This window comes from Guillardia theta, assembly GCF_000315625.1.
Source record: "Guillardia theta CCMP2712 unplaced genomic scaffold GUITHscaffold_29, whole genome shotgun sequence".
Taxonomy (NCBI): domain Eukaryota; class Cryptophyceae; order Pyrenomonadales; family Geminigeraceae; genus Guillardia; species Guillardia theta.
Genome location: NW_005434645.1, coordinates 555,233 through 567,971, shown reverse-complemented (window position 1 = coordinate 567,971; position 12,739 = coordinate 555,233). Strand labels below are relative to the sequence as shown.

General features: G+C 52.0%; 5 protein-coding genes across 5 annotated transcripts in view; 2 read left to right on the top strand and 3 right to left on the bottom strand.

The window, feature by feature from the left end:
- Window positions 1-2,212, bottom strand: part of GUITHDRAFT_138098 (hypothetical protein) — a gene marked incomplete at both ends in the record, with an annotated part of 2,507 nt that extends 295 nt beyond the window's left edge. Inside the window, 12 exons of the mRNA XM_005833675.1 lie at window positions 139-273; window positions 379-453; window positions 495-832; window positions 876-981; window positions 1,025-1,084; window positions 1,128-1,180; window positions 1,230-1,295; window positions 1,341-1,652; window positions 1,711-1,766; window positions 1,820-1,936; window positions 1,986-2,023; window positions 2,078-2,212. Coding sequence (XP_005833732.1) covers window positions 139-273; window positions 379-453; window positions 495-832; window positions 876-981; window positions 1,025-1,084; window positions 1,128-1,180; window positions 1,230-1,295; window positions 1,341-1,652; window positions 1,711-1,766; window positions 1,820-1,936; window positions 1,986-2,023; window positions 2,078-2,212 — 1,491 coding nt within the window. The remainder of the gene's footprint in view (window positions 1-138; window positions 274-378; window positions 454-494; window positions 833-875; window positions 982-1,024; window positions 1,085-1,127; window positions 1,181-1,229; window positions 1,296-1,340; window positions 1,653-1,710; window positions 1,767-1,819; window positions 1,937-1,985; window positions 2,024-2,077) is intronic.
- Window positions 2,213-3,154: 942 nt separating this feature from the next.
- GUITHDRAFT_162918 (hypothetical protein) lies at window positions 3,155-4,492 on the top strand (the record flags this gene model as incomplete). Its single annotated transcript, XM_005833674.1, has 5 exons — window positions 3,155-3,641; window positions 3,692-3,740; window positions 3,792-4,125; window positions 4,170-4,316; window positions 4,359-4,492. Exons 1-5 carry the CDS (start codon window positions 3,274-3,276, stop codon window positions 4,490-4,492), a joined length of 1,032 nt encoding a protein of 343 aa, XP_005833731.1. The 5' UTR covers window positions 3,155-3,273.
- Window positions 4,493-5,450: 958 nt separating this feature from the next.
- On the bottom strand, window positions 5,451-7,476 carry GUITHDRAFT_162917 (hypothetical protein; the record flags this gene model as incomplete). Its single annotated transcript, XM_005833673.1, has 14 exons — window positions 7,238-7,476; window positions 7,045-7,152; window positions 6,901-6,997; window positions 6,736-6,852; window positions 6,594-6,688; window positions 6,481-6,547; window positions 6,358-6,435; window positions 6,276-6,308; window positions 6,149-6,232; window positions 5,930-5,990; window positions 5,836-5,881; window positions 5,695-5,783; window positions 5,583-5,647; window positions 5,451-5,540 (listed from the first exon to the last, which is right to left on the bottom strand). The coding sequence occupies exons 1-14, from the start codon at window positions 7,363-7,365 to the stop codon at window positions 5,451-5,453; spliced, it is 1,158 nt and encodes a 385-aa protein (XP_005833730.1). The 5' UTR covers window positions 7,366-7,476.
- Window positions 7,477-7,998: 522 nt separating this feature from the next.
- GUITHDRAFT_107525 (hypothetical protein) lies at window positions 7,999-8,399 on the bottom strand (the record flags this gene model as incomplete). Its single annotated transcript, XM_005833672.1, has 3 exons — window positions 7,999-8,020; window positions 8,067-8,114; window positions 8,173-8,399. 3 exons carry the CDS (start codon window positions 8,397-8,399, stop codon window positions 7,999-8,001), a joined length of 297 nt encoding a protein of 98 aa, XP_005833729.1.
- Window positions 8,400-9,667: 1,268 nt separating this feature from the next.
- On the top strand, window positions 9,668-10,404 carry GUITHDRAFT_152313 (hypothetical protein; the record flags this gene model as incomplete). The annotated part of the gene is made up of 5 exons (XM_005833671.1): window positions 9,668-9,759; window positions 9,815-9,899; window positions 9,965-10,005; window positions 10,068-10,315; window positions 10,368-10,404. Coding segments are annotated over exons 1-4 (229 nt in total), but the record flags the coding sequence as incomplete, so codon positions are not given.
- Window positions 10,405-12,739: the final 2,335 nt, after the last annotated feature.

Below are 12,739 nucleotides of genomic sequence, written 5' to 3'. Positions count from 1 at the left end.
TCCCTCCTCCCTCCCTCCCTCCCTCCCTCCCTCCCTCCCTCCCTCCCTCCTCCGTCTCTTCCTCCTCTCCTCCTCCTCCTCCTCTTCCTCTTAAGTTTTCCCTCCCCTCCGATCTCCAGCAGAAGTAATCGGGCTCACCTTCCCGGAGTGCTCGTCTGTGACGATGGTGTCGATCTTGCCGTCCCCTGTGAAGTCAACGGCGAGCGAGTCCACTCGCCCGTCCCCGCTGGTGTCAACCGGCACTCCTCTTCTCGGCTGATTCCTCTTGTACGCCTACGGGAATCAAAGAGGACTAAGGGAAGAGCAAGAGGAGGAGGAGGAGAAAGAGGAGAAAGAGACGGAGGAGGAGAGCAAGAGAAGGAGAAGGCTTGCCCTCACCGCATGCTCGAAGTAGTGGGAGGTCTCCCACACGTAACCCCACTTCTTCATGTGCGGAGGAGGCTCATAGAGGCTCTGCATGCAGGTAAGGAGGAGAATGAGGTCGGCTGGAGGACCTTGGAGGGGAAGGGGATGACGCCGTTGAGGATGGGATGTAGCTTGCTCTGCACATTGAAGTTGATGCTTCCAACATCCTTCTGCTCCTGCCCGCCATGCTTGGGAGATTCGTTGAATGTCTCCTGATACTCTAGCGGCGAAAGCTCTCCCTCCTCCAGTCTCCACAGCTCCCCCTCCGACGGGTTGCGCTTGGGGCTGATAGACTTGTTGCCTGAAGGAGCGCGGGAGAAGTTGGACGAGTTGGGTCGAGATGATGCTGAGCTGGAGCTGCGGAGCAGCATGTTGAGCTGAGCCTCCAGCTTTGCTCGCTCTTGCATCAGGTTTGACTCTAGAGCAGCTGTCAGCGACATGGCAGACCGACCGGAGCAAGCACAAGACACCTGAGGATATCCTCGAGAGATTTCCTTCGAGCTCGCTCCTGTCTCTCAATCGCAAAATCTCGTCGCTGTTAGATCGTTTGAGGAGAGATTGCTGCTGCTGCTGCTGCTGCTGTAACCTGTCAGTTGACTTCTCCAGTATCGCTGCCTACCATCTCGGCTCCACCGGCATTGTCGGAGGGTTGAGCTAGTCGGCCTTGAAGCTTCTTCACCTGTCGCTCCTGTCATTCCTTCATCACCTCCACGTCCTCAGACCTGAGCTTCCAGCTCTTGCTTCTTTGCCAGCAGCTTAGCCGCTTCAAGTTTACCTACAAGGAACGTCACGAGGAGCAGAAGCGATGAAAGCTTCAAACTTACGCAACAGCTCGTCCCGTTGACTCACAAGGTCCTGTATGCTTCTTGCCTTGTGCTCCCTGCCTACACCTGAACTAGACTCATCGACAGATAGCACCGGAAGTCACTCATGACCTGCAAAGACTTCGAAGTCTTTCAACTGATGTTCATAATCATTTTGAATGTTTATCTTCTCCTCGTCGTCGCTGGTGCCTGAAGATGGGTCCAGGTCTTCTGACGCCTCCATGTCTGCTGTGATTATTTCTCGGAGGATTGAAACATCGTTCCAGAGATCCTGACAGTCGAGGAACAAGCACGTGCTTGGCTGAACTGCCTTGACGCTGATAGTTGCTTGGATATTGCTGGGGTACTCCAGCCCCCTTGAATAGTTTCTGACCACAAAATTCAATGACTCTGTTCCAAAGTGGCAGCCTTTTGAGATGGAGCCTGCACACAAGTGCGTAAATCAATCACGTCAAGCATTTTGATCGTTGATGCTCATTACCGATCTTCTCATCATCTCTGTACACATCCAAAACTCCCAAAACCACAAAGTAGAGCCTGCAATACCAGCTTTACAAACATAGCGAATGATTGTCCATTCACACTCCCACCTGTTACATCGCTGATCTTGCCTTATGATCCATGAATTTGCAGGGGTTGCTAGGTACTGAAAGTGGCCTTCTATTCTCGATAATGCTGATTGCGACAAGTTCTCGAATTTTTCAAACCTGACAAAGACATCAATCACGCAGTTCTCAAAACATCTTTTTCACTGACTTTTGTAGATACTTTCTATTCCAGATTTCCTTTTGCACCTGATGACAAGGGCGTAAACCATGATCAAACAGTAGAACATTAACGGCGCCTACCAGATGTTGCGCTAGTTTGTAGCTCGAGAGGTCTCCGTAGTCAGCATTGGGGGTTTTAGTCTCACCGCCCTCACCATACTCGCTAACGTATTTGCTCTGTTGAAGAAGCAGTGCATCCGATGCACTTCTCCTCATGTTTCCTGCCACTGATTTGAGAGTTGCACACGAGGAGCGCCAGCAGTCTGTTTCCCCTCACTAACATCAAGAAGTTTGTTTCCCCTCACTCACATCAAGAAGTTTGTTTCCCCTCACTCACATCAAGAAGTTTGTTTCTCCACTCATAAGAAAACATTTACAATTTTTTTCCCACAAAAACTGAAAGCTACTACTGCTGTGAAGAACAGAAACTCGATGAAAAAAAATCTAGGAGCATGGAGTTTTCCTGTCACACACGAGCGCAACACGCGATTTGTTTCTTCAAAAATAGGTCCCAATAGCTGTCATCGTGTATACTCTCTATGTGGGATCATGAAACATGAACATGTACTCATTGTCATTTCCTGGTAGTGAGTGCACGTAGTGAACCGATGCTGGTTGTTACCAACCTCTTCCTCACTATCTTGCTCCTTCCTTCCTCGCTGACTCCAGCCGCATGCTTAGCGCTATCACCATGAGCTGCCCCAGCCACCTCGAGCCTTGAGAGTGTTTATAAACCATTCTAAACATTAAAATGAGATGTATATTACAATTTTACGCTATCTTGGACAGATCTAATAATGATTACGCAACATGTCAAAATGGGTTACTACCAGTCAGATGACGCTTTTATCTGAATCGTTATGATAAAACATCTATTTGAATCTGAATTCAAGGAGGGCAAACGAAAACACATCTTTTCCGCATCTGCCTCCGCGAAACCTCGTGACCTGGCGAGGCCCTGCAAGCATGCTGACACCTCCGGACGTAGCGGTTATAATAGTCCTGCTGCAACATAACGGCTCCGAGCCTGGACCGTTACTGACTTCTGTGGGATTCAGAACCGGATGATGGGTGACCGTATTGGATCAGGGTAGTGCCCAACCAGGTGCCCAACAGCACCCAACAGGGTGCCCAACGGCTGGCAAGGCAGGAGACATGGAGGAGGCGACCAGGGAGTTGCAAGGATGAAAAGAAACGAAGAAACGAAGATGTGCTCTTGGTGACTAGTTGAAAGGGAGATAAATGTAGGGCGAGAAGAGTCGCTGCTTCATTGATCCATGTCTCTACCTGCCGACACTCTGCCCCATGCAAAGCTTGCAGCATGCGAGGGAGACCCAGTTACAGCAGATGAGGAGGCCAACCGTGCTCTGAGGTACCAAGCCAAGGAGCGAGGAAGCATGGAAGAAGGTCCTTCAGCGACTGATGGATATGCACACGAGGTGGATACTCTTTTGAGAAAGGAAAAACTGTATCCAGACATATGTTTCATGATCGCCAAGGGAAGGCATGCTTTCAGAAGCTACAGGATAGATGGGGAAGCTATGGAACAGATGAAGCGATCACAAGACAGATACAGTCAAGACTCCGTTCACAAGCTCTTCAACCGAACACTCCCTTCTTCAGCCAACCTCTACACCAAGATGGCGTAAGAACCTGCTGGAGACCCGATCACCTGGTTGACACGCTCGCTGCCAGGTATGGCTTCACAGGGTTGAGTCGCAAACCCTTCAAGAAGGCGCATGAGGTGAGCTGCTGCTGGTTCTCTGCCTGTAGCTGAGAATGAAACGACCAGAAGGCGGGAAGCGAGACTGTATCTGAGCGACCCCCGCGCAAACAAAACAAGAAGAGCAAGTCTATGACCCGAGCAGCAGCGGAGACTCCAGGCAATCGTGAGCCTGTTGAAAGTAAAACCCCAGCACCTGACAGCAAGCACAAAGAATCGCGAGATGTTGTGCGACCCCGACGCAAGAGGGAACAGCTTTCAAAGAAGATGGTGAGAAGACTTGACAGAACCAGGCCAACAGCAGTCTCAGAGAAGAAGTTTGACATGGAAGGGACTAGAGATATACCGTCGGGCCATGGCTCCCGGTATGGAAAGCTTCTCTCTTCCAACCCCAAGCAGCCTTCAGGTGAGTTCAACCTTCTTGACTAGTGAGTGATAGACGTGGGCCAGGTGATGAAGTTGTGACCTCGTGGAAAGAGATCAACAGAAAGTCTCTGTCTCCTATCATGCAAGTCAAAATCTCCTCAACCAGCTCTCAGCTGGATGAATCTCAGCGCATCGAGCTTGCTGATCGCATTCAGTACGAGCCATCTCAAGGTCAAGTCGCCCTCCCTTCCCCATCCTCCTCAAGCTTTGCAGGCGAGCAGCCTCAACTTGGCGACAACCCTGGAGTTCCTGGGCTGAACATGGGCAGACTGTCGGTCTTCATCGAGCACTGCACCGCCTACCGAGCTATGGACGCTACGTCCTTGCGAGGGAGCAGACACAAGTGAACAGCCGCGTGAGGCGAAGGGAGCAGAAGAAAGGTTGACACGTGCTGATCAGGTACTACAACCTCGCCCTGAGCATCATGTTCGACATGGAAAAGATCACAATGGACCCTCGTCCCTTCGTGGAGCTCAACCCAGGGAAAGGCTATCTAGGTGACCAGGCTCGTGTAGAGGACTTCTGTCGTTGAGTAATGTTGCAGTCTACCTGGCGGCTCGTCGAGGAGGGAGGCAGTGGATGCTGAGCGACGAGCTTGCGATGGAGATGTCGAGTGTGAACAAGTCTCTACCACTCAACCGCGAACCCTCTGCCTGACCTACATCAGATACCCGCGTTTCGGCTCGATGGAGGTCTGGGCCTTCTTACCGCAGGTACGGGGAGCGGTGCCAAGTGTCTGAGGAGGAGGCTGAGGGTGGGGAGCATGCAGGAAGGATCGCCAGTGTGTCTGTTCTCAAAGCTCAAGGAAAGGAGGTTCCCGTCGGTAGACGAGGTCCTGAGCAGGCTTGCCGACGCTCTGCAGGTAGATAACTTAGCGTCCTCCTCTGAACCTGACGCTCGGCAAGACACCGCTGAGCTCTCTCTCCTCGTCTGCAAAGTACGTGAAGCGCAAGGAGCACAAGCAGCGATGTCTTGTGTGCGACCAGGGGACGGTAAGATGACCTCCTGAGAATGAGGAGCACAAGGAGACTGACGACTCAACAGGTGGAGGCGGGGAGATGTTCGTGGTGCTCGAGCTTCAGCCGGGTTTCAGGTGGGGCATCGCTGGGGATTCATTGCAGCTGACTGCAATCAAGTTTCTCGATGATGGCAGGGACGAGAGTTGCCAGTCGCTCGAAATCTTTTCGCTCCAGGTAAATCTCAACGGAGTCAAAGTCAGGCAAGGACTGCAAGGGAGGTGGAGCACCTGAGCTGAAAGCCGAGTATACACGAGACTGCTCATATTCGCCACGACCTGCAGACCCGTCAAGGGAGCCATAGCAGCGAGTGTTGTACGATATATGTATCATAGTCAATCTTGAGCCTCTCCTGCAGCTGCATCGCAACCGTTGTGCTCTGCTGTGTCGTCATATCGCAGAGGTGAACGAGGCTCCTCACGTTGGTCGGGAGCTGGACGTTGATCATGAAAGCCTGAGACTCCAGCGGCACAAGCACGCGAGTTCCTGTCTCAGTGTCATGGCGACCGGGGTGAAGCTTGTCTCATCGTTACCCCACGTCCTGCTCAGCATTTTTGCTGCCCATCGCGCAAGTCCAGCCGTGTACTCATAGATTTTCTCATCCCCGACGTGATGGCGGAACCTGAGCAAGGGAAGGAAACTTGAGCTTGTTCCGACCGAGAATGTTGTATTACTTGAAAGCTTCTTTGATGGCACAGAATGCTGTGTAGTCTCTCGATCCTGACCCCACCTCAGTCAGCTCAGCCCAGCTGTCCTCTACCTCTCTACCTGTGTAAGAGAACCTTCCCACGAAGTCCTTCTTGCCCGACGAGCTGATCACGTTGGGCTCCTGATGACTTGACGTCACACCTACAGCAGAGAGGGAGCCAAGGGCGTCTCGTCACCGGGGAGAGGCTCAACTGCCGGACTGATCGGACGTACAAGAAGGCCTGCCTCGTCCCGCCTGTCCTTCAGATCTCCTCGGCGTAGCATCATCCCATCGCTTACCGATCCCTTGGGTGAGAAGAGCCATTTGTGTCCGTTGGAGATGTAGTAGTCAGGGTCTCCCAGCCCGACAAGGTCGATCGGGACCTGCAGCAGACGTGACAAGATGAGAGCAGCGGGTCTCGTGCACCTGCCCCAGGGCATGCGCGCCATCTACCAGCACCTGCATCACCATCAGCCCCTCCGAGCTCCACGGCGGCACGAGAAGCTTCCTGCACGTCTCCTCCAGCCACACCCGACAGTCTGCACATCCTCACGATGTCCTCGACAGGGAGGATGACGGCTGGGACCTGCAGCCTGGCGTCAGTCACTGGAGAGACCCACGTGCCCCCCACGCTAGTGATGTGAGAGACGATGACGAGCTTCGTCTTGCCTTTGTTCTCAGCCAGCGCCTCCCTCAGTCTGTCTCGAGCATCAGCAAACAGGAGAGAACCTCTGTGTCGATCACGGTTTCAGAACTGCCTGTCCTCCTGTAGCAGGCCAGTCGCTCCCCAGCTGGACCTCCTTGACTTGGACAGACGGGTTCGACTCTCCCAGCCATGCCTGAGCACAAGGATTGACTGCATGCCACTGAAGGAGGAGGCGCCTACTGCTGTGTTCTTCACCATCGGGTAGGCCGAGGACAGGAACAGCACGACGTCTCCCTCCTTCCACACCATCGACCGCAGGACCGCATTAACCCCTCCCGACGCGTTCTCAACGAGGACCTGAGGAGCTTCAGCTGCTGTGCACTCCTGGCAGAGCATGCGACGCACGATATCGTCAGTGGACGGGGCCTTGACGTACTTGGCGATCGCCTCCCTCGCCTCGTTGACGCACATGAAGTAATCGTCACGGAACCATTGATCGGGCCTTGTCAAACTGCATGTGAGAAGATGCCTCGTGGCTCTCTTTCTCACCGTGCTTCCATCTGCTCTTGATATCTTCTTTGAGCCTCCATTACAGGACGAGGTGTCGCCCCGAAAGAACCGTGGTTGAGGTTGAAGTAGCCCTCCGCAAGCATGAAGCTGGTGGAGCTTGTCAATAATCTTTCCTCCCTCCCTCCTTCCCTCCCTCCTTCCCTCCCTCCCTTCCTCCTCCTCCTCCTCCTACCTTGGTAACAGATCATGGCCGAAACGAGTCCCATACTTTGTGTGACAGGTCTCGCTATCGCCATCCATACATGCAGCAGCTGCTGTTGTCAGGGATATCAACACGGTCATCAGGGAGCCGGCGAGCATCCTTCTCTTCCCTGACCAGCTGCGTCTTGCTAGTCGTCGAGTATGTATCAGTGGAGAGGAGAGAGGAGAAGGAGGCAGCGGGCGCTGCGAGAGGGGCGGCTTTGCGGCGATGAGGCTGTCGGGGAAAGGAGGCTAAAAGACTTCTCAACCAAGACTAATGGTAGGATAGTAGGACCACGATGGCTGGAGGCTGCTAGCGGGATGGCGAAACGGCAGGAAGGGATCATAGAGATGACAGGAGCGGACGAGAGAGAAGACAACAGAGAGGGATGTGTCTTAAGGTGGCTCGGTCGAAGAACAAGTCAGACATGCTTGCGTCACGCTGATGAGACGGCGCATGTCACGAGGGACCGCACGACAACCATAAGTGACTTGTTATGTTAGCGGAGGAAGTGCGAGGCTCCAGTCTGGGCGTCATAGATGGCTCTACATGCTCGCATGTCAGGACGCTAATGACGCTAGTTGGTGCCTGAAAGTCGGGTGAGGTGCAGGCGCAGCCGAGGAACGTCGGCGCCATTTGATGCGGCTGAACAAGCAAAGAAAGAATTCCGTAGATGGCTCGAGCAGCATAACAACATTTTGTCATATATTCAGCGCAACGATGTTGATCCCTGTAAATCCTTCCCTTCATTCTTAGAACTGCTCGGGCATCCACCTGACCACAACGTCACAATGCGCTTTCACAGACAAGAGTGACTGACCAGTTGTCCTTGGGGTGGTTGGTGGGATGGTAGACGATGTTCTGGGGCCTGAAGGCAGCAACATGAGGAGGGAGAACAAGGATAACAAGTCGACAGTGTGACTCACAACACAAGCGAGCTGAAGGTGGGATGTCCGCGAACAAATCCAGCGCCCAAGACGTGGGGGGAGGCAGCGGGGTTGGAGGACTGGCCCATGCGCGTGTTAGGAGAGGTCCAAGATATCATTTTGAAGTTTACAGTGTGCATTCCAGCGAAGAATGGCTCGGTAGTCTGAGTGGGGTCCACTCCCGCCTCGTAGTTCAACATCTGCAAAAGCTGCTTTCCGCCGATCATGCTGAAGCAAAATGAAATCAGAACAGCTCGAGTTCCAGGTACGAAGACGATTCCCTGAGACACTCACTGTTGTTACAGCTAAATCATTGAGAGAACCCCACTGGGTTGGATCTTGTCGACATTCACAAAACAGGAAATGAACCACTGAGGCATGACGGTGCCGAGCAGCTTTGTCAACACGGTTGGATGTACAAAATCAAACAGGAGCTGAAAATAAAATGAAGGAACAAAACACGTCTTTGTGAATCTATGTGAGATTGCCCAATGGAATTTCGTATAAAGTCAAGCTCATCAACTGATCCTTAAAGCGTGTTATAACGGCACAGTCGTCAAGGGTAAAAATCAAATGGAGCATCTATAGATCAGAAGCAGAGCAAAATAATACAAACAACACGCATCAAATGTAATTAAGAGACATCATGATGTTCAAAACATTCCTGTTCCTCAAGGAAGTCTTTTAAAGGTTTGAACTGCCCTCGCATTCTCCCCTTCCTTCGCTTCTTCCTCCTGCATACCTTGCGCGGCTCTTCGTCGGTCTCCTCCGGTCCTTTCGCCAACCAGGACAGAAAGCAGATGTCCGAACTCTTCATATATTTACAATTTGCTGTCCTTAATTTTATGCTGAGGTGCACCTGAGATCTCCTCTCACACCGGTTCTCTTTCCCAACAAAAGATGGGTATATGCAGTACCCGTACTTATGCTATGATCAAAAGGGGTACTCATTGACAAGGAAGATGTTTACAATAAGGCTACATAGTCAATAGACTAAGACAGCATTCGAAGCGGCCCTAAACTTGCCGGAACCGTCTGAGCCTGTGAGACCGACGGCTCGTTGGGGCGTCGCTTCATGCCAGGGCCGTGGGGAGAGGAAGGGAGACACTGGCGTGGCCCGTACGGTCCGAGTGACTCCTCAGTGGTACACGTGACAGTGACTGAGGCGCCACCCTGACTGAGCCGGGAAGCCTGCATGATGAATGAGCTCCACACAGACGATTTCATGCCGCCTGCCACAGTGAATGCCGCCGGGAAGTCGGAAGTTGAAAATCGTCACAAAATGGGGATACTTCAGTTCAGACAAAAGAGAAACTTGGCGTGTCACTGTAGTGCTAGAAACGGTTTGAATGAAGAGTGATAACCAGCAAAATGTTGATTCACTTTAGAGCAAGGACAGTAGACAGCAGCAGTGAGACAAAGCAACTTAAAATTGAGTAGCTCCCGGATATGACATGTATTCGCTCTAGTACTTTATGATCCTGACGCATAAACCAGACGGTGTACATCAGTTCCTCAGTCGAACCATACCTTCATGTCGGAAGCAGTAAGTGAAACATGTTCATCAGAATCGCGCCATTCTATCGAGTGAGGCCGATTCATCTTGCCGTTGGTGAGCTGATGAGCATGGTGTTGTGAACAGAAAGCTTGACATCGGAGAGGACATGGATTCAGAAAAGAGCAGTTCTGCAAGGAGAGAGTCTGCAAACTTCCCGTCACCGAGCAAGGTGAGCCCCAAGAGATGCGGAGAGCCTTGCTGTCCTCCTCGCGTGTTGGGCCTGACAAAAGATAGATCGAAAGCTTCAGTCTTTCTGCTCTCTATCATCTTGAAAGGTGAGGCCTGCCTCATCGCATTTGATCGCTCGAATGCATGCGATTGTAAGAATCAAAGTCAGGTACATGCGTGCAAGAGACGACAAGTTAGAATCAAACACGCCAGCTATAAGCGACCCCAATATGATGAAATATGGTTTGTCTATCTTCATCCCAGGCTATTCTTGCAAGCCGTCAGAGGAAGGTTTCAAGTTTCAGAAAAATTTGAAATTTCATTTCTATCGCTTGACAAGATTGTCATTGCTGAAATATATTGCAGAAGATGCTGAATTCTGGAGGGAATCTCGAAGAACTCTGAGCAGGCTTGAACGTGATTTAAAGCTTTCTGAATGATTCCCCTGTGATGGACCCTCTCGTTACAGATTTTAAGAGCGAGGAGCTGCTGGGAAGCAGGTGGGGCGCGATTCGTCAGATCTCCAAACAACCTCCCAAGACTGGCACCTAACTTAGTAAGCTTGAAACCAAATGAATTACTCAAAAGCCTGCGCCGTTGTACCGGTGGGTGGGCCGAGCGGTCAGCCTCAGGACTGAGCGGCCCGGGCCGCGCCCGGCGCCGGGCCAGGCTGAGTCCGATCAGTCACCGTACTTCGGAGCCGGCGTCATTGCTGGCACGCACCGTCACGGTACCGGCGGTCCGATCACTGAGTGCTCACTGAGCTTGCGGAAGACCGCCCTTTCCGAAGTTCCGGGCCGGCGAACTTAGTCAAAGTCAATTTTTAACTTGACGGCCTTTGACTCTGTAAAGACTGACGGTGCAGTGTCAGTGTTACACTGTGATCCGCGTCATTGACTTCGGACTTTCAGAGTGAGCACGACTCCGGCGGCCCAGTACCGTGCCGTGCACTGACGCACGACGCCGTCACTAATCACCTCGGACGCCGTCACACGCCACTGCGGAGCCGGCCGGGGCGGCCGCCCGGCCCGGCCTCCGTAGTTCCTACATCTCACGAAAAGTTCCTGCACAAAATGACCTTGATTGCTATTGGCAGCAGCAATGAAGAAAGAGACAACGTGAAACGATAGTCCTCCTCCTTTGTATGTTCTCAAGTTGGCCTGGAAGCACAATCACTGATCTCTGACAAGGAATATGAGTTTGTACAATGCTAACTTGTGAGCTGCACGATATTGAAGGAATTGTTAGATGACCAGCAGCCCGGTCAATCGACACATTCCCACAGGTTGGTTTCGATGCCCAGGATGCGAGCAAGAGATCTATGTTAAGATCAAGTGGGAGTACTGTCCAAGGTAAAACCTACAGATTGAAACTAAAATGCACAGATTGCATGACGTTTTCCTTTCCTCCTTCCTCTTTCCCTCTTGTCCTCGTTCTTCTTTACTTGTTTCCCTGTTTCCCTCCTTCTTTCATCTGTTTGCAATGGCAGATGCAAGTGTCCCCTGGCAAATGTCTGGCGAGCGGATGCGAGTAAGGAGGACGATGACGTCGCTCAGTCGAAGTCGGTAACGGTACCCAGCTGGTACACTGAGCTAGACCACGCGGCCTCCCGGTTTCTCACAATCGCAGAAGACACGAAGGAGCATAAACCTGATCACCGAGCTCAACATCATCTTGAAAGTGTGAATGCCGCAAAGAAGCTAGAGGACGATAGAGCAAGGATTTTGCTACGCCATGGTTCGGACAAAACTCTTATGAGCTTCAAATGCCAAGTCTTGGATGAGTGCAACCGTGCGAGACAAGTGTGCCAAAACCCCTTCGATTACTCGCTCTCCAAGTCAAACCTTACGATAGACCTTGATGACTCCGTCAACATATGTAGGAAGACGATCGCAAAAACTCTGCAGGTAAGAGTCTTGGCTTCAATAAGATTGTTGATCAAACTGTTAATCAAGGAGCTTCAACAAGAATCAAATAAGGAAGGGGCTGGGGCCGCAAACATGGCTGCTCAAGAAGAAAAGGCGTACAGGTATCTCTTAGTCCAAAGAATACAGAATTATTACATACACCAATCATGATTGAATGCATATACTAAGATTTGAAAGTATGACAGATGGATGGAATCAAATTTTGATGAAAGCTGAAAAGATTCTCGAAGAGTAAGACCTTCCTGTCTTATTGATCATGCAAAAAGAGAGCTTCAGCTTGCCTGCATTCTAACTTTGGTATTGACTTGTCCTAGGCGGCGGCTGTGGGGTCCTCAGCGAATCAAATCACAAGCTACAATTCCCGAGTCCTGCAATTGAACTTATGATTGGCTATCGTTTCTGAGCAGGTTAATCATTGAACAATTAACTTTTAAAAGTAAAAGGGACTCGAATCATGCCCGGGTTTTCACTGAGTTGCGAGTCACCGTCACTGAGCCGGGCCAGCCGCCTCGCCGAGTCGGCGCGGCCGCCATGCGGAGTGAACCGTTCGGCGCCGCGCCGGGCGAGTCAGTGATGCACGGGCGCTCCCCAGCGGCCGCTGAGTCGCCGTCACAGGCTCAGCCGAGCCTAGTACCTAGCGGCTCAGTGACCGTCGGTCTCAGGCTGGCCCAGGCTGCTGCCAGGCTGACGGCACGGCGCACCTGGTCCCGGTCCCCGGCATGGCACTGGCACACCGTCGGCGGTCACGCAGGCCCGGCTTGACCGTCACGGTGCGGCCTGCCGTGTGCCGTTCAGGCTATTTGATTTATTGACTGAAAAAGAAAGGCAAACCGGAGCAAACAAAGGAGGGGGAGGATCTAAACTGAGGGCATACTCAGTAGTATTCCAGATACTATTCAAGTTCTGTTTTTTT